We start from the raw sequence: 24,674 nt of genomic DNA, 5'->3' as shown, positions 1-24,674 counted from the left end.
TCTAATAACAATTTCATTTACCATATCGGACCATAATTATATATAGCCCCCATATAAACCGATGCCTAAATTTGACCTCCGGAGCCTCTTGGGGGAACAAAATTCATCCGAAACTTAGTACGTGGTATTAGTATATGGTCTCTTACAACCATGCAAAAATTGGTCCATATCGGTTCATAATTGTATATAGCCCCATATAAACCGATCCCCAGATTTGACCTCTTGAAGGAACAAAATTCATCCGCTCCGGTTGAAATTTGGTACATTTCACTAGTGTATGGCCCATAAAAACCACGCCAAAATTGGCCCGTATCGATCTATATTATTTAACCCCCAAAATTTTGTCAAAATTTTATTTCTACAGAAAATTTATGAAGCATTTCGCAGTTGGAGAGGAATATTTTGCAAAATCTTCCAAAACATCAAGAATTCTACCAATCTACCAAACAGTAAAAATCTGCCATTTGTGGTAGACTCGTGTTCATAATTGTATATAGACCATATTGAAAAATGCGATCGTAATACGGGCCTTAAACTCGAACTTATTTCATTTCATTTATTTAACAATACAGTAAGCCTTCGTGGCCAATAAATTGTATTGTTCTTAAAAATAGTAATACATTAATAGTAATTGTAAAGTTATCAATACTAATCATTAATACTTAAATTACCCTACAATGCCTACCACTCCACCATCCTCACTTTGGCCAAAGTCACATAGAAAACTAATATTAATAAAAGTAAACTAACACCTACCATTGGTAAATAACAGCCAACATTAAATATATTCATTATTTTTGTGCCCATAAACTTAGCATTTATTTATCCAATTCTTTTACGATAATGGTTTCTTAACTATATTATGTGTCCGTTTCATATGACCATTAAGACCCACAAATTGATGGAATTTTGCATCACATAATTTGCAAGCAAATTTTTTTACTTCAGAATGAATTTGTCGATGTCTTATCAATGAGTGACAATTTGAAAAACCTTTGCCACAAGTTTCGCATATTTTATCTTTGATATTTAAATGAGTTTTAATGTGGTCGGTTAAATGACGTTTCCTTAAGAAATCTTTGGGACACATGGTACATTTGAACGCTCTAAGTTTTTTGTGTGTAGCGGCGTCATGATAATTTAGTTGCGATTTTAATCTAAATGATCTTCCACATACCTATAAAAAAATAACATTTTGTGTTATGCATTACATCTAATCGGTACAAAAATATGGCATAAAATCTCAAAAACTCCACGTACCTCGCAGGTGTGAGGTTTCTCTGCTGAATGTACAGTAAGGTGACTTTTTAGTTCGGCAGGAACAGCAAATTTCTTATCACAAAAATTGCAAGTGTATGTTTTTCCAATATGTATTCTTCGTACATGAGCAACTAAAGCAAATCTAGATTCAAACTTCATTTCGCATTGTTCGCATCCAAAAGGCAGTTGGCCAATTTGATGAATCTTAAATAGGTGAGTTTGTAAATTATGCCGAAGATTAAAATTGTTCTTACACACGACGCACACAAATCTTTCTCGTAACCGTTCAACGGGCAAAAACTGTCTACATTTTTTGAAATATTGTTCCTCGCTTTTAGTAATATTGCTTTGTTCTTTCTCCGCACGCTGTTTGGTCTTGTAGTACCAGGATTGTAATTGTTCGATGATATTTGTTATAGAGTCTTCGTTTACATTCATATTATGCTGAGTTTTAAGTATATTAGAAAATTCTTCCAATGCTATGTGTCGACCATTAACATCACCATAGAAGGGATGTTGACCATCATAAAGGACGGGAAATGTTGCAAAGACATCAATAAACGCTGTAGTTTTTTCATTCATTTCCTTAAATTCCAGTTTCTAAAAATTAAAAAAAAATGTTGAAAAATTAACGACTTAAATTGAGTTTGTTCTATGCTTCACGTGAGTTAATCATACGGCAACTATCTCACTTGAATCGCAGAACAGTTAATTTGTATACCATTTTGCTACGGAATTGCTGGCAATTGATATTCCGTTTAATAAGAAAATCCTTCAAAAATTCACATTTGTTGTAGTAGCCCATGGTAAACTGTGGCATTTTCTTTCCCGTTTCTATATTGTTCTTAATAATAGCGCAATATTTGTGAACAGTATTGAGAGCTCTTGTCAATCCAGATAGTTTCATAAATATGTTAAATTTTTGCATGCCTTTTATAATTTCTCTTTCACATTCCTTCCTTGCTACGGGATTTTCAAAGTCAGGATTATGGATATCCCACAAGACCGGCTGATTCTTATAGAGATCCAGAAAATCGTTGATAAAACGTTTTCTACGGAAAAATGTTGGATTGAACTGAAATATTTCGGATTATTAGTTGTGCTATAATTAATAAAATACCACTGTATAGTTGTAACGAAATATGCTCTTTTACACTTGACTTCGTGATATTTTGTAATGTAATATGCAATTAAATTGCTGGATTATATACATCAATGACTTTACAAGATATGATAACAAAAAATATAAATTTTTCCACTTTTAGTTTAGAGTTTTGTCGGAAAACAAAATAACAGAGATATTTGGATTAACATTTTAGATGTGAAATGAAATCAAATGAAAATATCCCACTTCACATTTTGCATTACCTTGTCGGTAACCGGCATTTCGTCATCGATATCGGTTTCCGAGTCACAGGCATCATCTTCATCATATTGCTCGCAATCGTCATCGGAATCATTTTCAGGCATGTAATCCTCGTCTCTTGTTTCGCATTCGTCTTCTAACGTTTCCTTTTCCTCTAAAGCCATTGGGTCGCCCAAAGCCTGCTCCTGCAGAAGATATACACACATAAAAATCAATTCTTTCATTTCGCTGTTTTTGTGATATGCTTACTTCAGCTTCAAGAATGTCATAATTAATGACATCGCTGGGTCCCTCCAAAATCTCCATTTCCATTTCATGTTTAATTTGTATAAGGGGTTTTTCTTCCTCGTTGTCCTCAAAGTCCAATAGGTTGTTTTCTTCTTTCACAACGGACTGTGGCTGAGAATCTTCTTCCAATCCGATTTGGATTTTTTTATGTTTTTTCTTTATATGTTTCGTGAACTCTGTATAGGCATTGGATTTTTTATCACATAGCACACATTGAAGAATAAATTTTTCATTTATTTCATCCAAATAAATGTTGCCACAAATTAACATTTTAGCACGGAAATTTTTTGTCAAATCAAAATAAATTTAAATTAATTTTATTTAATTAAACGAAACGAAAACACTTCCTTATGTCCTTATGTTTATTTATTTAGTGCGTGACATTTGTGAACCGGATTGTTTTCACACAACACCAATTACCCAATAACCACAAGGGTGAGCATTTGTTATTTTGAGGCCGAACCTCATTCTCAACATATGGTAAATTGAATAGGCCCTACATTTTTTTTACATTTATCACATGTTTTTAGTATCAATAGCCCTATGATTTAAAAAAATGGTCGAAAATAACAAAAACCTTAATTTTCATTTAAATATTTACAAAATATTCACCCTTATTCCTGAAGTCGCCCTCGCCGTCGCTTTTCTTCAGTCGCCACTAATTGGTATTCCGTTCGTCGATATATTCTGCTATCGAAGAAAATCGGTATTCCTGGTGTCGCTTTTTGTCGCCTTTAAATTTACCAGCGACTAATTTAGTGTTTAATTTTTGAAGAAGTTTTTTAGACTTTATTAATCGAACAATTGAAAAATAAATGCAAAAAAATGGATATTGGTAAGAGGTAAAGTGACTAATCGTCAACAATTACAAAAAAATGGAAAAAAATCAGTATATATAGCAGTTATGGTCATCACATTCAAATCATAGAAAAGAACACTGTACAATTAAAGTAAACGTGTTGATTTTCAATTTCATTTATTTTTAATTGAAATCCTTCAAGGCCAATGTATTTTATTTAGCACCAAACTTAGGTATTTTAAACCGAAAAAATTAAAATTCTTTTTTTGCACATCAGCTGATTGTTTTCTAGTGATATCGGCCTTTTATTACCGAGTATTGTAATTGGTACAAAAAATAATCGTCGTCGTCGCCGTCGCCACTTCGCAGGAATACCAAATGAATGACGAGACGACTTAAAAGCGACAGACGACAAAAAGCGACGGCGACTTCAGGAATAAGGGTGATTATATAAAATAAATTTACATAAAATGAAAAGAGGCGCCAGCTAACAAAGATTCATTTAAATCTACGAAAGAGATCAATTAAATAAAGATATATAGGAACCTTGCAAACTTTGTTACAATTTTCTTCCTTTCAGCTTTCATCGGAATACTCTGCGTGTCAAATTTTGCCAAATAAGAAGTTTTACGTCCTTATTTAGTTTGAACCATGACGTTCAAAGGAAAAACATGAAATCTGGACTTTCCAACACCATAATACATTTTCCAACACTAACCCCCAATCAAAACAAAAAAATTGAGAATATTATTTACCCTTTCCTTATGGATAGTACATTTAACTACATATTTTACATTCTATCTGTGTTCTTTGGTGCGTCTTTACTTTTTCTTATAGGGTTTTTTCCAATCTCGCAGAATTTTACTGTAGGAAGTAATTATGATGAAAATTCTATCTTATCTTTACACGGTAACCGGTGAGTATAAGAGATAAGAGTACCACTTTTCATAAAAAACATTGTCCATTTATGATTTAAATATGTACAGCCTTTCAGTTCCACCACCTCAATATGAACAGGTGATTTTAATGTTAATCGATGCCTGGCGATCAGACTTTGCCAATGCAACTAATATGCCATATTCGTACTCCAAAGCTTGTGATCATGTCAACATTAGGGTTAATATACCAACAGTCACTATGCCTAGATTGAAAACTATTACCACTGGAACTGTATCGAATTTCATCGACATAGTGTATGTATATTTATCTGACATTCAGGTTTCCTAGATTTAAGTCGAAGTTGAAAGTTTATTTTTGAAGCTTTGTTTTCTACAAAAATTTATAAACAAGTTCAAATGTTCAGATTAAAAATATTACAATCCGAATCCATCTAGGCTAAATTTGGGCAATACAGAGAGACTGTCAGATTCTCTCCTTCACCGGTTAGAAGCCAAAGGTAAACAGGCTGTCTTTGCTGGAGATCAAACTTGGTTGCAGTTATTTCCAAACTCATTCGTTAGACAATATGCAAATATGGATTCATTTTTTGTTAATGATTTCTATGAGGTAATATTTATTCACAATTTAATATGGATGAGTATTTACGTTGTATTCATATACAAGGGCGACAAGAACATTACAGCAAGTCTGGGTAAAGAACTTAAATTCAACGATTGGCAGCTAATGATACTTCATTATCTGGGACTAGATCATATTGGTCATGTTGAAGGTTCACATAGTTACAGGATTTTCGAAAAATTGCGTGAAATGGATGACGTTATACAGCATATATCAAGTAGTCCGGTAATTAGTTTCGTATTTGATCGATAAATGTGTTTATAATATTCCGCGAATTCTACAGTTCTTTAGGAATAAGATTTTGCTGGTGACTGGCGATCATGGAATGCGAAATGGAGGTATGCGGTCTGAAGCAAATACTTCGAATATCAGTTTTTTATGATTTATAAAATTTTAGGTAGTCATGGTGGTAGCGACAAAGAGGAACTATATGTTCCTCTTATGATGTTTTCCGACAAATGTCGAGGACCTAAACAAGAGTAAGTATAGATATTAGTCCTGTCGATAATATTAACATGACATATTTTACGCTTTTTTACTATGCTACCTTTCTGTTATAGGTCTTCTTTGGAATACAATCAAATTGATATGACTCCTACTTTGGCAGTTTTACTAGGCGTTGATATCCCTTTCTCGTCTATTGGTTGTTTAATACCAGAGTTTTTAGTCAATTATTCTAGAGAGCAACAATTATATTTCTATTACTCAAATGCCTTACATTTAGTCGAGAAATTCCGGAAGAAATATAGCTTGAACGAAATCAAGACTCAATGTAATTATATAAAATCCTTTCAAGACAATATAATCTGAAAGAATTTTTTCTAGCCTTTTCTGATTATTACTTTTGGCTAGCCGAAGCAGAATTGGAGCATCAAAATTTTTTACAAAGCAATGCAACGAGTATGTTTTCGTACGAAAAAGCAAAGCAAAACTATATACGGGTGTCCAAAAATATTTCCAAACTACTCAGTGATACTTTGGTTAAGTACGACAATGATTTGATTGTTATATCACTAATGTTGACAACGTTGGTAAGTTTTTAATTTTAATTGGTTTTTTTTTTTTTTTTTGAGAAATTGTAAATTGTGTCCAGTCCATAATTTATTTTTATTTATACATGCAATGTGCAGGCGTATGTTTTAACCTTATAAAGCTAGTTAAAAATAGGAAAAATATAGCCCAAGGTGCTCAGTTTGGAATTTTCACATCCGTATTAGTTCTGTATATTTGCCATTTTTTTAGCAATGACTATTTACAATTATCCAAATTATTCGAAATGATAAAAAAATGGTAGAAATATTTTTATTTACCAAATGTCGATTTCGTACTCTTTCCTACAAATCTCTATGTTAAACTCAACATATTTAGAATATGAAACAAATTTTAAAAATTACAGTACGAAGAAAATTGGCGATTTACCCTGCTACAGGTAATCCATGAGGATCACACCTTTTGAATGCAATCAACCATCACCTTTCGGGTGTTCACTTGCATCGTTTTGAAACTCTTTATGCTCATGCGAGTAGGTTCATCACATGCATAATCCAAACACACTATTCTTTCGCTGCGCTATTTACCTTGTAGAAATCTCCATCGTAGCTGTTCTTTGTTTATTTCCTTCAAATAAAACTTTTTTTGTTTCATCTAATTCTGGTATTTCTTTGTGAATACTACTTGCATTTCCTCAAGTTCGTTCTTCGTTTCACAAGAAAGTTCTGAGCTAATTTTTTTTATTATGACATATTTTTTTAGTTTAAATCTAACAATAGCATCTCTACACTCTTTATTACAGGCATCAATTCATTTAATAATAAATACGGTTCTTAAAATTCTATCGAAATATACTGAATGGCCCCAATATTCAACAGGTCGTGTCATTATAAGTGCAGTATCATCTATGATAGCAAACATCATAGCCCATTTTTTCAATTTAATATATTCAAGACATTTCCTATATTCCATGATACTAACAGTACCTATTGCTACAAGCATTTATTTAGCCATTGATATAATAGATTTATTCTCTAAAATTATAATGCCGATTTCATATAGCCGAAAAGCACAATTTAAATTGTCTCTTTCGTGGGTATTGCTAGCTTTCCTATTGTTACACACATTTTCGTTATCATCGTCATCGTTTATAGAGGAAGAACATCAAACCTGGTATTATCTGGCACCAACATTGTTAATTTTTTTGACAATACAAAATGTTTATATCAACATAAGGAAAGTATGGAATGCCGGCAGAGATGTAACGAGCATTTTGTTATCTGAATTATGGGATAATCGTTCGTATGGATTGGCGATGATGGTAGTTGTATTTTGTCGTCGTCTTAATCAAACGGGCGATAAATTTCGTCATTTGGAAGATATAGGAGATATTTTGGCGAGAGAAAATAACTACGTGTATTTGATGATTATTTTTGCATTAGGTAAGGGCAAATCTCTGGGCTCCAAAACATATGTATGTTATAAAATAACTATTTTTTTCTATCATCCAAAGCTTTACTATGGCTTATATGGTCTCTAAGAATACATAATGCAGCGTATGAATTAAAATTGTGTGGTTTGGCCCTTATTTGTGTTTTTCTATATCGCGAATGGGGTCAAAACAACTTTGTGGTACTTCTAACATTTTGGATAGCCGTGACTGTAGTCGCATTTCTACACTATCGCAAAGTCTTTTGTATCAAAAGACTTTATAACTGTGATACTAATCAGAACCTGGTGGAGCTATGGGGCTCAAATTTTACGATTATTGTGTTAATTTCGGCATTACTGCACAAGCCTCATAATGTTATACTGTTACCTGCCCTGATCTTTGTCCTGGAGAGATGTTATACAATGTGTGATAACTTGTATATGAAAGCGAAGAAAATCTATAGCCGATTTTATATAATGTTCAAAGTGATCATAACCATATTTATTGGAAATATGTTTTATTTCTTTCAGGTAAGTGTAATATGTCTATTCTATCTAGCGTATATGTTCTTAACACTAACTACTTACTTTGTAGGGGAATTCGAATAGTCTTTCCACAATTGACCTGAATCCAGGATATATAGGCTTATCATCTTATATTCCTATAGTGGCTGGTTCCTTTATAACATTGAACACCTATAGCGCTCACATAATTTCCTTTCTCTATTTGATGTGGCATATGTTTGCTACACGGAAAAACAACGCTTTGCCCCTGAGCCAGGATACAAATGTCCCATTAAAAAGAAATGATGACAACGACTTGTATTTAGTTATAAGTCTATTTGCAGCCATTACCGTTATGCCCATAGCTGTTTATTGGTTGCTCTTGGTGGGATTCCGCCACCATCTTTTTATCTATTCAGTATTTGCACCAAAAGCTTTCTATGAATTTTTCAATATTTTCGTTTTTTATTTTAATTTTATTATAACAAATTTGTACTTTAGGCTATTCCAAATAAACAATGAATGAAAACTCTAGTCATAAATGATAAAAGATTGAATAATATTAACAATGAATCAATAAATAAAATTCGTATAGTATTATGAAATAATGACGACCTAATTTATATTTAATCTAAACTTCTTTCTTTTAATTCGAATTGTTTACCTTTAAAGCGTAATGTATATCATCCATACTAACATTGAGTAGAATCTTTTGAAAAATGTCATTGCGGGAATGTTCACAAATAAGTAGACGCTCTGATCCAAGTTTGGAACAAATGCGCAAGGCACGGCCTAAAAATATACAAAAGCTTGATTAGCAAAAAAAAAAAAATAGCAAACATTTCTTTGTACAACCTGGAGTTGGGATAGATGCGCCCATAAAAGCAGCTATTGTTTCAATTTGTGTATAGACACCCATAAATGATGTTTCCTCTACCCCTGTTCGTGTAACTTCCGCAACGACTGCTTGTAGAAAAATCTGTTCCAATCGAGAACAGTTTTTAATGGCCTGCACTTTGGCGCTGGCAATCATTTCCGCAAGAGCCTGTTGAACATGTATCATATTGACACAGTGTGTTGAATCATTTGAATTGGTTGACGCTGCGTCGGCAATTTCTGTAGCACGGCGACAAATATCTAGAGCACGGCGGGCATCTCCCGACACTGCAGCCACTTTTCTATTATTTGAAGAAGACACAATTAATTAGTACATTAGTTATTCGGAAAGTATTGTTGTTTTTCATACCTTGCTACTAACTGCACGGCATCTCCTTTGAAGGCTGTTGATCCATTTAAACGACCAGTAACAATTTCCTGCAACTGTTTGTGTGTATATGGCTGAAATGTTAAGCGAGTCAAACCCAAGCGTGATGTAACTTTACCCATCAGCAAACGTTCTGGTAAATCCATAGTGTTTGCTATCGTTACAACAACCAGCCTCGCTGCCGATTTAGTGGGCCAGTCCAAGAGATTATAGACAACATCTTGCCGGCGATTACACAATATGTCCAATTCATCTACCAATAATACAGTTGTAACTCGTCGTGGGGCTGGTGTGGTAAAACGTTTTTCCAACAACGAATGTGCGTGTTCCCATGACACCGTCTTACCAGTCAACTGTCTATATATATGGACGTATGCCTGGCGAGGTTCAGTAAGACGCATTCCATTGATTTCCAGAAAATCAAAAGGCGGAAGTTCATCTTCTTTTACTCTTTTCTGAAGATTTCTAATAACTCCCGTAACTGTAGCAGTTTTGCCAGTACCTGGTACGCCAGATACGTACATACAGCCTCCACATTGATCTTGAATTTTGCCCTCGAGAAATGTATATATGTTGTCGAATTCTTTTTCACGACAGGGTAAACTTTGCGGTACTACCGATACATGTAAGCGTTCACGAGCAATTTGCAAGTCGGTTTTACCTTTTTCAGAGCCTGCTGCAACGCCTCGTTTCTCTAGAGAAGGTTTAATTTCTCCAGATCTAATCATTTTTAATTTTTGCGATGGAGTTCTTGGTGTGCCTGGAGCATCTGATGTGGAACTTTTTGTTGCTGATCTTTTAGTTTTTGATGGTGTTCTTTGAGTGGTTTTCTTGGGGGTACGCTCCTCAGGCACATAATCATCATCACCATCATCATTGTGGGAAGATGGAACGGCAATCGTTTTACGCGCTTTGGAGCGTTTCGGTGTATTTATCACGTCATCGTCATTAAAAACTCTCTTTTCTACGATGCTCGATAATTGAATACTTCTTCGAGGGGTTCCTTCAGCTGCAATGGAAATAATTATTATACATAAGCAAAATGTTATTTTATAAAAGCAAAAGAAGGACGTACCAAGTCTAGTTGAGGCCGACTTCAGAATACTCTTTCTACGGTTTTGCAACGGTGTCCCTTCTGACACATCTTTTGTGGCTTTAGTGGGCGTTTGATAAATTTCATTCTGCGCTGCACTATCTTGTTTCGATAAAATTATTCTCTTTTTGGTTGCTGGGGTCCCTTCTGAGGAAGCTTTGGACTTCTTAGTTGGTGTCTGGTTACCAGAGTCTACACTTTGTTTTCCATTTCTAATCTCTGCTTCCAATTCGGATCTAATATCTAATGGATCTTCTTCCATAGAAGCCAGGCGTGTTGATCTTCTCCTATTACATATTGTTTTAAAATTGAATATTTAGTCTATTTTTCTTTTTGTTGATATTACATAAATTCCTTTATACAAACTATTTTAATATACACCCTCACCTTTCTGAGAGCCGCAGCTTGATTTTCATATCATTCTGAGGTTCCTTTTTATCCGGTGTATTCTTTACAATGGAGTAGTTTAGACAATCAGAGTCAGCAGTGGTATCAGCACCGTTGTCTAAACTCAAATTCAAATTTCTTTTGGCAGCAGCCACTCTGGATCTAGGGGTAACTTTGATATTTTGCTCCGCCAATGGAGATGCTGGCAAATAGTTGGCATTAATTTCATCTTCACCTTTACCCTTTCCACTTGGTGTTGATTTCTTTTTAGCCGATAAGCGAACGACGCTCCGTCCTCCAATGATTTTAATAGGGGATACTTTATTCTCTTCGTTGAAATAATTTAGATCCACAAATTCCAAAGCGTTGGAGGCGCTGATGGATGCCCGCCTTTTTCGTGTCGATCCCTCATCTTCATTCACAGCTGAACGTCTCGATTTCTTGGCAGACGTTACTGCTTTCGTACTTTCTACTGTAGTTGATTTTCGCCGTCCAGTTTCGGCCACACTAGTTTCTTCCTTTGCAAATTCCAATGGAACAAGCCGATAAGTATTTTTCACTTTGATAAACTTATAGCGGCAGACAAACATGGGACAAGATTTACGTTTACTTTCAAAGTTCTGTAAAAGACCAGAGGCCGACGTTTCCGAAGTACCAAAAATAACACTGCATTTGCGGAAAATTGTTTCTAGTGAAATGTCTGCGTCATAAGGGCGATATTCCTCAATAATTTCACATCCGAAATCCACACAAATCGTGTCGTCATCAAAATGTTTATGAGGAATACATTCTGGACGCGAATACCATTGAACGATAGCACGACAAGGATCTTTCGATGGGGACATTTCCCTTAGTTCGTACAGATGAAGAATTCTTGCTATGTCGCAGCCCTCAATTGAATCCGGATCATTGGAGTCGGCATTTGAAACCAGTACAAAATCACCTACGCTTAAAGTAAGAGGACCGAAAATGCACTTCGCGTAGAAATAAACGTTTTTATGTTGTAAATGATCGACAATAACTAATGGATCGTGAGCCCCAATCCACTTTACAATTGGTGTCGACTCTTCAATTTGTTTTAACACCATTTTTTGTCAAAACAAAAAGAATGTACTAAATTAAATTTTAAAAAGTAAGCAAGTAATTCTTTTCGACTTTCTCAGTTCCGCGAGATCAGCGTTTTCCAGTGTCTATCTTCCCAATTCGTTAACAAACAGAAAATGACCAGGTGGTGATATTTACTTTTGAGTGAGTGAGTGAGTATGTGTGTGTGTATTTGCGCGCCAAAACAAATGCTTGCAGAGCCTGTGAAAGGCTCATGTATGTCGGCGTTGAAACGTTAATCTTTCGACGGCTTTTTTACAAATTGTGGCAGTATAGGGATACCGTTGTTATCGATTGTTTACATTTTATGTAGACAAAACGAAACGGGTGTCAATTTTCTTTTTAAATTTCAAGTAAAGCCCGGTATGGAGCTCTTGCGAAAATTCCCATTGCATGCCAATAATACAGTTTTTCCATGCATTTCATATGGGAGAAAATGTAAACAATCGATAACAACTCCTCATGAAACTTTCGGTAGCAAAAATACCAATGCATTTCTTATGGGTAGCGGAAATTTCGTTTGAGGTGCATACCTGGCTTAAAGGCCGGTATGCACTTCTAACGAAATTTTGCTAACGAAAATTCCGTGAGGGTTGTTATCGACTGTTTACCTTTTGCTTATACATGGCAAAACTGTGTTATTGGCACGCAAAGGTCGGTATCATTCAGCTCTTACGAAAATGCCGAAAAGGCAGTTTTTCTACGTATTTCTCATGAGAGCAAAATGTACACAATCGATAATAATCCACACGTAATTTTTGTTAGCAAATACATATATCAACGCACATATTTTGAAAACGGTATGGATATCACAATGCTTTACAAAATAGCAGTGATACCTTATGGCCGGTATGCACCTCTAACGAAATTTTCGGCACCCATAAGAAATGCATTACTATATTTGCTAACGAAAATTCCGTGAGGCGTTATTATCGATTGCTTACATTTTGCTCCTATAAGAAATACATTGAAATTTGTCAGAAAATAGTCTTGAAATAGAACAGAAAATACCAACAAACGAACAAAATCTGTCGTAGTTAACTTTAAATACGAGTTTTGGAATGAAACGCCAAACAATTCGTAAAATATACGTTAATAAATATTAATGAAAAAGGAAGGGACTGTTGTATTTTATGTACACACAGAACAAAAATCTGCTAAAACTGAAGTCGGTGTTTGCTAGATTAGATTTCTTTACTTTATAGTCTAGCTATCTTGTAAAAATTTTCAATTTTAAAATGTTACCCGAAGTATTTTTAAGAACCAAAAAAGGGTTTTGCTTTATTTAATATTGTATTACGATAGCTTCTAGTACACCTTTTTATATATGGTAGTATATGGTCATTTGCATTTTGTTGAAATGTGAGTTAAATAAATAAAAAATAAAATGAGTTAAATAATAATTGAGCAAACTGTGACTTCTTTCCCCTTTTCAGCAAACTTTTTGCTGCTGAAAAAGTAACTACTAGCAAATTTCTTTGGTATATGCAAATGTATATAAAATACCAACTCAGGGGAATTTTAAATAGATTTGCAATTTATATCAGTTTTTATTAATACGGCTCTTATGAGTACTATTTCACATATAACGCCATTATTATGAATAAAATATATATATATACATATTTCAAGTTAAAAGTAAACAGTTCAATACATATTTGAAAAAAAAAATCTAAGTCTAATAACTACATACATATAAAACAAAAGATTTGTATTTATTGAAGCAATAAACCCTTTTGTGGAAGAATATCGATTTCATTAAAATCACAAATTATCCTGATGCATTCAGGCTACTACAGTTGTCTTGGTGTAGGATAGATCTTCATTGGGAGGATGTTTGTGGTGACGCTGATTGCGAGTGACATAAGGATGTGCTGGTCCATTTTCATAGCTAGACAAGAAGGGTAGATTCAAAAGTTTTTCGGGATATTTATCCAGCAAATAAACATAGCATGGGACAGTGCTTAAAGAAAATGAAAATTTATTAGAGCGAAACGTAGTCATACACATTTTTTCGTTTATCTTACCCTTCACCAACGCCAATATTCATATCACGCTTTTCACGTATATATATGTCTTCACAATCTTCCAGATTATCCAAAGACTTCAACATTTTATCATCCACTTCGTATATTTCACCAGTCACATAGTAACCCATACCAGGTTTATTGAGCAAAAATGGAATGTTATAACGTGTTGCAATGACCAAGGGATATTTTTCAGTTGTTGTAGCACGGCACCAAAATTTGGACAAACCGTTGGCAGTATTGGCTAATATCGAATGACTGGGTTGACCATATTTTAAGCCGCCATAAACAAATAGTTTATGAAGAGCTGAAGATGCTTTCTGAAATAGCAAGAAGAATATTCGTAAAAACTATTGAAAAAAGGCGTTTTTCGAACGTATATTTAATATATTTAAAGCGATTATTATTGGTAACAACTTCATTTGACTATATAATAAAAAATGAATTAAAGATAACTAAATTATATGAAACTAGATCAAATTAAAAGTGAGAGTGTTGGGGTCCTCGCCTACGAGTGCTCAATGAGAATTCGCATACACTATGCAAAATGAGCATTCGGTATTTGGTTGAATTCTTGATCTACCGAACAATATTTCGTAAAATGTAAACTTATAGAAAAAAGTCTGCTAAAACAGCAGTCGATGTCAGCTATTATATTTATATATATATATATATATATATATATATATATATATATATATATATATATATATATATATATATATATATATATATATATATATATATATATATATATATATATATATATATATATATATATATATATATATATATATATATATATATATATATATATATATATATATATATATATATATATATATATATAATAAAAAATTAAAATTAAATTAAAGATAACTAAATTATATGAAACATTGAAAATTCGCATACACTATGCAAAATGAGCATTCGGTATTTGGTTGAATTCTTGATCTACAGAACAATATTTCCTAAAATGTACACTTATAGAAAAAGTATGCTAAAACAGCAGTCGATGTCAGCTGTTATATTTTTATACTTTAGGGTTTAACTAAAAACAAATTATAAAATTTTTAGTTTATAAATGTTTCCCCAAAGCATGTTTAAGAATCAAATGTAGTTTTTAGTATATTTTTGCACTGTAATATACTTACAAGCTCCTAAATATGATCACCAAACATTTTGTTTGCTGTTGTGCCTCAATTTGATAAATATTCAGATTTTTGGGTAAATACTGTAGATATTCATAAAATATTGTTTTAATTGTATTAGGATATCTCCTAAGTAGACATTTGTATTTGTTTCAGCCAAACTAAAACATGTTTTAGTGTAATCGAGCTTAAAAAAATGGAAGACAATGTTTGCTATTTCAGCATTCCCTTTTTCAGCAGACTGTCTGCTGTTTCAGCAAACTTTTCTGTTGTCCCTACTAACACATTTCTTTGGGTGTATTGTTTTTATTGTTTTACAATAGCTCCTAGATAATTTTTTGGTAGTTCCAAGCGAAGAAAATTTTAGCATACAGTAATTACTTTACACTCTTCCAGAAATTTTTTGCGTTGGCTACCAACAAATTTTTTTCAAATTTCTAATAGGATTTTGTTTTAATGAAAATATTTATTCAACGACATAGGTGGTAGTTTCTTTTGGAAAACGACACAAGCAACATTATCTATGATAGTGATAAGAGATCTGCGAAAAAATTAACAATTCACAAAGCGAATGTCAAGTGAAACTGATAACAATACCAAGCAATACAATTCCAGAGACTAGGGCAATGTGGCTCGTTGATAAATAAAGTACTTATAATTAACAGATAAGTTCAAATTCTTCGCGTTGGTATAAGATGTCGTTAAAATAAACCATGCCAACGGGAAAACCTGTAATGAAAGATTAACGACTGAATAATAAGAAAAATATACCTTCTTGACTGACATATTGTTAAAAAGATTGTATTTTGCTAAAAATGATTGCTTTTATGTTAAATATAATACTCAGTTTTGTTTGTCAGGATTTATTATCGATTGCTCAATTTTTCTTCTCTTAAGAAAACATGACAAAACTGTTTTATCGACCTAAAAAAATCGACAGAAGTGAATACCGGACTTTAATAATAAAGGTGGCTATTAAGTTCGAGTTTAGACGCTAAAATCGAAAACAAATCAGTAAAAAAAATATAAAATTATACGTCTTTCATTCAAATTTTTTGGGGAATACGCCAAAGCAACTTTTCACAAAGTTTATATTATTTCACCCAAAAAAAAGTGAACCCACCGTGGAAGAAAATGTAGGTTTATTTTAGAAAATTTTAACTAAAATAGTTTTCTAATTGCAACATGTTATAAATAAGTTAATACTTTTTGTCAAACTGAAGAAATTTTTTTAAAACTAATTTTTTTCTCTTGTTTAAGAAAATTCATGTGTTGAAAGAAAAAATTGGATTTAAAAATTGTTAAAATGTCTTTAGCGCTGTACGAATTTCAAGACAGGTACAATTTTAGTAAAATTTACTCATTTTAGAGACTTATGAACTCAATTTAAGTAAGCATCTGCCATTTTAGGAAAATATGAACTATTTTATTTTGTAGTAAAATTGTGCACTATATTTGTATACTTTTTTCTTATTTTTAGTTCACGTCATTAAAGTCAACAAAAAATTATTCAAATAAGGAACATTTACTCATCTTGTGCAAAATTTATCTAAAATCGACTAATCTTCATGAACTAAAATTAAGTTCAGCTGGCATTAGTGCCCTTTTTTCTGGGTGTTATAATGGATAATTAGAGAAAAGTAATCGAGAAAAATCGGCGATTTTAGCGGCTAACCTCAAATTTAATACTGACCGTAACATGAAAAGCTATGACGAACCTATTGTTGAGTTTGAAATACATTGAATTTTCTCTCGTCAAATATAGCGTTTATTTTCTATGAACGAAGATCGAGTTTGCATGGAGAAAATTTACAACAAGTCCTATTTTGTAATATTATAAGAATTGGGCAGAATAACATTTTATTGTTTTTTTATGCCTTTGTTCAACAAAATATGCTAATGAAGAAAAACACTCCAATCTTCGGTTTCGGCCGATTATTACTTTTTTTGCCGAACATCAACTTCGGCCAAAGAAAACACACAGCTTCGGTCGAGCTCTAAAACATTTTTAACATTTTACGTTTTCCAAAAAGCATGAAATGTACAAATAATGAAACTGGTTTTGTGAGTTACTCTCTTTAATTATTTGTACGTATCTGTTATAAATATATACCAATCTATATATGACAATCTGAACAAAATTACGATATTCGCCGATTTATGACACAAGATTAATCAGTGTTTGAATAATTTTCTTGCATGTGTCTAAAATATAAAGCAAAATATTCATGTTATCAGACAAAATAGTCGGGAATTTAAGTTATTAAAAAAATAATAACAACAACACGATAAGAATATTTTGTTTTTAACAAATACAAAATTCGCATGAGTTTAATATGAAGCACAAGTTAATGACAATACACTGTGAAAAAATGTTAGTTATTGGAAGTTGCAAAAGAAAATTCGAAAATGTTAATATACATGTTAGGACTGCCTCTATCCTCTAATGATGATTTCACGGAAATTTTTGGTAATGTACATATTACCCATTTAGACCTAAAGGATTTAATATGTATTTGATATTGTCACTTGATTCCAATTTATTTGTAATGTAATAAATTCCAATGGAGTTCATTGATTGCATGTACAGATTGTTATAGAATCACTTGCATGCATCCAAAACATTTAAAAGCATCTCATGCAACCCATAGATATGAAGATTTATGTGGATGTAAATGATTATATACTGCCTATATGTTATTTTAGTAGAAAGTGCAATGGAAACTTTCGCGTTGTCCAGTTTTATTTTAACTTAATTAGTATATGTATCAATAACAAATTGTATTGAATATATTTATTATTTATAATTGTATTTATTACTTATATTTATATGTATTTCATTATCCTACGTAACCAAATCATACAAAGTCCTTATACTATTATTAACATTACTACACAGAAAAAATTTCCATAGTTAAACTAACGCCAAATTTAACTTATTTTGATTGCAAAAAAATTATTTGTTTGTAGTTCAATTTTATTACTTTCTGCGAAATTTTCCACAGTCCAATGAAATTTTCGTTTTTTTAAGTATGTCTCAAACATTTTATGAACTAAACGCGAGTATAAAGTTCAATGACCGTACACACAAGTTCATTTTTAACTAAAACAAATGAAGATTTTCGTACGATTCCCAAAAATAGTAAAATTTCAAAAATTATGAGCAATTTAAATAATGACACATCATAATGATCCTAACATTACTACGACAACATATCGATGTCCTCATTCCAGAGTACGCTAAGTCGACTTAGCATTTTTTATGAAGTTCATTGTTTTTTTATTCGAATTGATGTAAATTGCGTTCTGTCAAAAGTTGGAATTTATTGGACACTTCTATCAAAAGTTATGGTTAATATTGTACGTAGCCGGTGACTAAAGTCTACAGTGGTCTAAGTCATTTTTAGCCATGTCACAATTGGATTTTAAGACCAAAAAAAGTGAATTTGTATCTTATACGGTTTTTGAGAAATTCCAAACAAAAAATTTGAAATTGTTCCCTGTAAAATTCACTTTTTAGACTTAGCGTACTTTGGAATGGAGACATCGATATTAATACGTGTATTATTCAAAAAAAAAAAAAACAAACAAATACAAAATGTATGAACAACTTATTTTAACAGAATCTGACAGTATAATTTATTTATTTTTTTTTGCGCGATTTTATAGTTTGAAGCAGGGATCCGGAGCGGTCCATTTTTTTCGCTCCGCTCCGCTCCCGCTCCGGAGAAAAAAACCGCTCCGCTTCGAGAAAAAAAAAAATCGCTCCGCTCCTCTTCGAGAAAATTATAGTACAAACATTGTATTATTTGTTCAATTGAGTTTTATTATACCCTGCGCCACACTGTGGAACAGGGTATTATAAGTTAGTGCATATGTTTGCAACACCCAGAAGGAGACGAGATAGAGACATGGTGTCTTTGGCAAAAATGCTCAGGGTGGGCTCCTGAGTCGATATAGCCATGTCCGTTTGTCCGTGAACACATTTTAGTAATCAAAGTCTAGGTCGCAGTTTTAGTCCAATCGACTTCAAATTTGGCACAAGTATGTTTTGGCTCAGAATAGTTCCCTATTGATTTTGGAAGAAATCGGTTCAGATTTAGATATAGCTCCCATATATATATATATATATATATATATATATATATATATATATATATATATATATATATATATATATATATATATATATATATATATATATATATATATATATTTATATATATATATATATATATATATATATATATATATATATATATATATATATATATATATATATATATATATATATATATATATATATATATATATATATATATATATATATATATATATATATATATATATATATATATATATATCGCCCAATATGGACTTATATGGCCCCAGAAGCCAGAGTTTTACCCTAATTTTCTTAAAATTTTGCACAAGAAGAACAATTAGTACTTTAGTCAAGTGTGCCAAATTTTATTGAAATCGGTTCAGATTTAGATATAGCTCCCATATATATCTTTCGCCCGATATGGACTAATACGGTCCCAGAAGCTAGAGTTTTACCCCAATTTGGTTGAAATTTAGCACTAGGAGTACAATTAGTAGTGTAGTCAAGTATGCCAAATTTTATTGAAATCGGTTCAGATTTAGATATAGCTCCCATATATATCGTTCGCCCGATTTACACTCATATGACCACAGTGGCCAATCTTTTACTCCGATTTAATTGAAATTTTGCACAGGGAATAGAATTAGCATTGTAACTATGCGTGCCGAATTTGGTTGAAATCGGTTCAGATTTAGATAAAGCTCCCATATATAGCTTTCGGCCGATTTACACTCATATGACCACAGAGGCCAATGTTTTGCTCCGATTTAGTTGAAATTTTGCACAGGGAGTAGAATTAGCATTGCAGCTATGCGTGCCAAATTTGGTTGAAATCGGTTCCGATTTAGATATAGCTCCCATATATAGCTTTCGCCCGATTTACACTCATACGACCACAGAGGCCAATTTTTTTGCTCCGATTTAGTTAAAATTTTGCACAGGGAGTAGAATTACTATTGTTGCTATGCGTGCCAAATTTGGTTGAAATCGGTTCAGATTTAGATATAGCTCCCATATGTATGTTTTTCTGATTTCGACAAAAATGGTCAAAATACCAACATTTTCCTTGTAAAATCGCCACTGCTTAGTCGAAAAGTTGTAAAAATGACTCTAATTTTCCTAAACTTCTAATACATATATATCGACCGATAAATCATAAACTTTTGCGAAGTTTCCTTAAAATTGCTTCAGATTTAAATGTTTCCCATATTTTTTTACTAACATTGTATTCCATCCTAGTGCATTAGCCGACTTAAATTTTGAGTCTATAGATTTTGTAGAAGTCTATCAAATTCTGTCCCGATCGAGTGATATTTAAATGTATGTATTTGGAATAACCTTTATATATAGCCCCCAACACATTTAACGGATGTGATATGGTATCGAAAATTTAGGTCTACAAAGTGGTGCAGGGTATAATATAGTCGGCCCCGCCCGACTTTAGACTTTCCTTACTTGTTTTATATTATTATATATTTAATTCGTCATTGGAAAATTAAACAATAAAGATATAGCTATATCTATACAAATAATAAATGTGCGCATTTCTACAGTTTTATTAAATCGATTTCCATTGACATTTAAAATTAGTTTTAACCTTTTATGAACAGGGATTTCTAATTTTAAAAACAAATATTTTCCAGATTATTATGATGATATGTTAAATTTTCGTACCTAACAAAGACAATTTAGATTTAGACGTTCGCTATATTATTAACAGAACAAACATAAAAGTTGTAGATTTCATTGTGATGGAAAGAATTTCAAGGTAGCTTTGCCAAGAAAAAAGTTAAAACGATGTCTGAGCTTGCGTCAAAGATGAACACTCTCAATGAGAAAATACGCTATTTTTTTATCTTAAAAATTTTTGTTTTATTTAATGTTTACACGTGTAACAATACAAGATCTTATAATTAAAGTGTAGAATTCTCATAACATACATATTTTCCGGTTAATCATTCTACCAATAGAGGTAATTAGTTTTTAATTCAACGCTACAGATTTCCATTAGAAAGCTCTCTTTACATCCGACCATGTGAATAAGTTCCTAAGAGAATTGTAGAGAGATAAGTTCTCTTAGATGATGTTCTCCTACAATCCAAACTAAGCGAATAAGATCAAGGAGAAATTGCAGGAAAATCCCCAAAACTAGGGTCCGAACCCAAGCGAAATTTGCCAAAATTGTCTATTTTTCTTCAATACACTAAAAGAAGAGTTTTGTTTTCTGAAGAACGAAATTTTAGACAAACGAAGTTTTCTTTTGAAACTAATAAATTTTCTTTAACAACAAATAAAAAAGATTAGAGACAATCGTTTCATCGTTTGTCATAAATACGGCTTTATTTCCTCTTAAAGAAATTGCTTTACATTAAAGGCGAATTTCGTTTGTCTAAAATTTCATTCCAGAGGAAAGTATTTTTTGTTTGAGTGTATTATTCTACCTCATGTTATTTTAGAATTCATTGTACTAATTACGAAATTTCTCTGTCTTCGCTAAGGTATTTTTTTAGTGTATTATCACTGTTTGTTAGTAAATTAAATCTTAACTTGGAGGCCCGGCCGGCAATTGTTTGTTCGTATTGGAAGATGTGCATGTAGTTGTATTGTATGTACATATTCACCGTACAAAAATCATGCCACTATTTCAAGCTGTTCATAACTCCAAAATAAATTCATTCAACAACTGTCGCCATCACATTCATCACTACCATAATAGAGATTACTCATTACGCAATTAAATATCTGTATTGAGATTATGTTTTAAGCGCCAAAGTAAAACATCTAGAATATTTTATTTGAAATACATCAAAAAATATTTTAATTTTTTTAATGGGTTCAGATTCCCCCTTTAACCAATATTTCCCATACTTTTAAAATGCGTGTGCAAATTTAAATATTCATGAGGACAAAGACTTCTTAAGTGTGCTTACAAAAAATATATATGCATATACTTACCCTTAAGTTACACATTTTTTTCTTTGAGATATGTAGGTTTTATTTGTTTGTTATTATCCGCAAATATTTGCTGTTCTCTGTCCTGATAAATGTTTTCCCAAATACCACCAAAATCCAACAAACAAAAGGTGCGCTCCAGATCCCTTTCAAAATCACCAGATATGTGTACCTATGGAGAGTCCAACTTCAACTGAATATTCATTTTGGTAGCTCAATGGCTATGTGTGTTGTATTGTATATTTGTATAAATGGTCTTTATATTAGTTGTTGTTGCTGTGAGAATATTATTTCTGAGCGGCTGAGAGTCGTTGACAGGGATGATACAGTGGAATTTCTCGTGTTTGTTATATATACGAGTATGAGTCTTGAATGTAACATTTAGTACTTTTTATATATATTTTGTGATTTTTTAAATTATATTCTTTGGTACATAAACTTATTTTTGCTTAGTACTGTTTGGAAAACATGAATTGTTCGGATTTTTAATTAATCGATATATAAATCTGAGAACTCCCATAATACTACATTAATGGATGTCCCAATTAAATTTTTAATAGTTAAAGGGTATACTTAATATTATGAGAACAAAAGTTTAGGTTAGATGAGGTATAGTGGCTGCTCACAAGTGGTGAATTTCTTCTTATCAATGAGTGCTGCCCAATTTTATGTTTAGTTGAATGACGAAGGATCGCCTTTTTACAACCGAGTCCGAACGGAGCTGCAATATTTAACATTTCCTGTTGAATGCCATTAAGGAAGAAAAATGTAAAGAATAACATCGTTCTTTTGTACTATTTCGTATCTTACCTGGTACTTGCCTGTTCCCGAACTTTTTTATCTAACCTGTTCGTTGGGGAGAGAAAGCGAGTATTCATTAAAAAAAAAAAAAAAACAAAGAGAGACCACAAGCAGATATGGAAGTATGTTTGTATGTATATACCTATCTATTTATGACCATATGTATTTACTTGGTTATTGTTGCTTGACAATCGGCGAAATTGATGGACAAGAAAAGTTTGGGACGACGTTGTTCTTATTATAAGACAAGTTTGGAATAGTAATTTATTATGGACCAAATGAGTTGTTGTGTTTGAGGTCCTGTCCTACACACCGTTGTTGCTTATATGCTATTTTTATATATTGCGATAGACCAATTATTATAAACTTTTTCTAGAGTATCGCATTTAAAATAATCCTTAAAGGACACTATTTGTTCTAAACCTGAGGAGATATTTCAAATCTTAGTCGTATTCATCGGTGTGTGATTTATGTACAAAGATACAAGTTGTACGTTAAAAATTTTTAACAATGTATTAACCTCTATAATGCCGCATGGCGCTGAGGCATTTATTATATTTGTTAAATTTTTTATAATGAATTAATAAAATCTATAAATAAAAACAAGTAGACACTTATTCATATGCCAAAATCACTAGATTTTGTGGTAATCCAAAATTTTTGGTTCTAATCCTTCCTCGCAGTTAGTATAATAAACCCAATAAATTCATTTACATATGTAGTATATATACTATATATATAGTACATATTATGTACCGGTTCAGTCATTTTTGGAGTAGTCACGTACACCATTTTATTGTCTTTGATTGTATGGTATAATCGCTCATCTAAATATTAAGTGGGGTTCAAAAACAGTTTGTTGATACGTGGATAATTCAAAATTTTGGATTTATGAAATTGCAACATTATAAAAACACTCAGGATGCACTACAAATAATTTTCTATAATAATAAGAAATGATTTTTTAGATTGTATCCGCTGATATATTAAACATTTGTTGAAACAGCTGTAATAACTATGCTGTATTCATCCAGAGAAGGAATATGATCACCTCAAACATGTTTCAAGAGCAAAATGTTATTTTTGGACGGGGAACATGTAACATGTTTGTCGAAAAAAGTTTTCTTTTCTGAGGAACTAAGCTTAAGACAAACGAAGTTTTCTTTTGAAGCTAAAGAATTTTTTTCAATGGAAATTTAATCAATAGTAGAGACAATCGTTGCAACGCTTTTCATAAACGCATAATTGAATACAATATCTTTTTTCTCACTGTTGTGAATTCCGAATTCAAAACAATGCTTTTCAATCAGACTATTTTACCGGTTTTCGATAGTAAAATGCAGTAAACAAAAAGGTATGAGCAACAAAATGCTTAAGATAATGGCATGTTACGAACAAACATACATGTATAAATTGATGGCGTACACAATGTATATATCAGTACAATGCGCGCTTAATACATTAAGTACATTTAAAAAAATTCTTTAACACAGTGATGTAGAAGGGGATACATGCGACTATTGTACAGCTCCTATTGTAGTGATGATATTTTAATTTTATTATCGAGCAGAACATACGTAAACATCAAATTCGGTTATTACAATATTACAAGGAAAGAGGGCTAGATAGACGAT

At 32.2% G+C, this 24,674-nt stretch overlaps 4 protein-coding genes across 4 annotated transcripts; 1 reads left to right on the top strand and 3 right to left on the bottom strand.

The window, feature by feature from the left end:
* Nucleotides 1-791: 791 nt before the first annotated feature.
* Nucleotides 792-3,287, bottom strand: LOC142237645 (uncharacterized). Its single transcript, XM_075309027.1, has 5 exons — nt 2,876-3,287; nt 2,629-2,811; nt 1,982-2,335; nt 1,261-1,860; nt 792-1,177 (listed from the first exon to the last, which is right to left on the bottom strand). Exons 1-5 carry the CDS (start codon nt 3,182-3,184, stop codon nt 836-838), a joined length of 1,788 nt encoding a protein of 595 aa, XP_075165142.1. The 5' UTR covers nt 3,185-3,287; the 3' UTR covers nt 792-835.
* A 1,066-nt stretch (nt 3,288-4,353) lies between these two features.
* PIG-G (phosphatidylinositol glycan anchor biosynthesis class G) lies at nt 4,354-8,792 on the top strand. Its single transcript, XM_075309018.1, has 11 exons — nt 4,354-4,629; nt 4,700-4,906; nt 5,048-5,219; nt 5,277-5,456; nt 5,515-5,569; nt 5,629-5,710; nt 5,792-6,003; nt 6,057-6,262; nt 7,024-7,663; nt 7,735-8,183; nt 8,248-8,792. The coding sequence occupies exons 1-11, from the start codon at nt 4,385-4,387 to the stop codon at nt 8,680-8,682; spliced, it is 2,883 nt and encodes a 960-aa protein (XP_075165133.1). The 5' UTR covers nt 4,354-4,384; the 3' UTR covers nt 8,683-8,792.
* Nucleotides 8,592-12,151, bottom strand: Orc1 (origin recognition complex subunit 1). The gene is made up of 5 exons (XM_075309017.1): nt 10,901-12,151; nt 10,496-10,800; nt 9,403-10,429; nt 9,012-9,334; nt 8,592-8,948 (listed from the first exon to the last, which is right to left on the bottom strand). The coding sequence occupies exons 1-5, from the start codon at nt 11,986-11,988 to the stop codon at nt 8,803-8,805; spliced, it is 2,889 nt and encodes a 962-aa protein (XP_075165132.1). The 5' UTR covers nt 11,989-12,151; the 3' UTR covers nt 8,592-8,802.
* Nucleotides 12,152-13,514: 1,363 nt separating this feature from the next.
* Nucleotides 13,515-22,445, bottom strand: Tina-1 (Troponin C-akin-1). Its single transcript, XM_075309026.1, has 3 exons — nt 22,243-22,445; nt 14,032-14,351; nt 13,515-13,967 (listed from the first exon to the last, which is right to left on the bottom strand). Exons 1-3 carry the CDS (start codon nt 22,255-22,257, stop codon nt 13,790-13,792), a joined length of 513 nt encoding a protein of 170 aa, XP_075165141.1. The 5' UTR covers nt 22,258-22,445; the 3' UTR covers nt 13,515-13,789.
* Nucleotides 22,446-24,674: the final 2,229 nt, after the last annotated feature.

The sequence above is a fragment of the Haematobia irritans genome, chromosome 5 (genome assembly GCF_050003625.1).
Source record: "Haematobia irritans isolate KBUSLIRL chromosome 5, ASM5000362v1, whole genome shotgun sequence".
Taxonomy (NCBI): Eukaryota; Metazoa; Arthropoda; class Insecta; order Diptera; family Muscidae; genus Haematobia; species Haematobia irritans.
The sequence above is the reverse complement of the archived record's forward strand: the minus strand, read 5'-3'. Positions and strand labels throughout refer to the sequence as shown.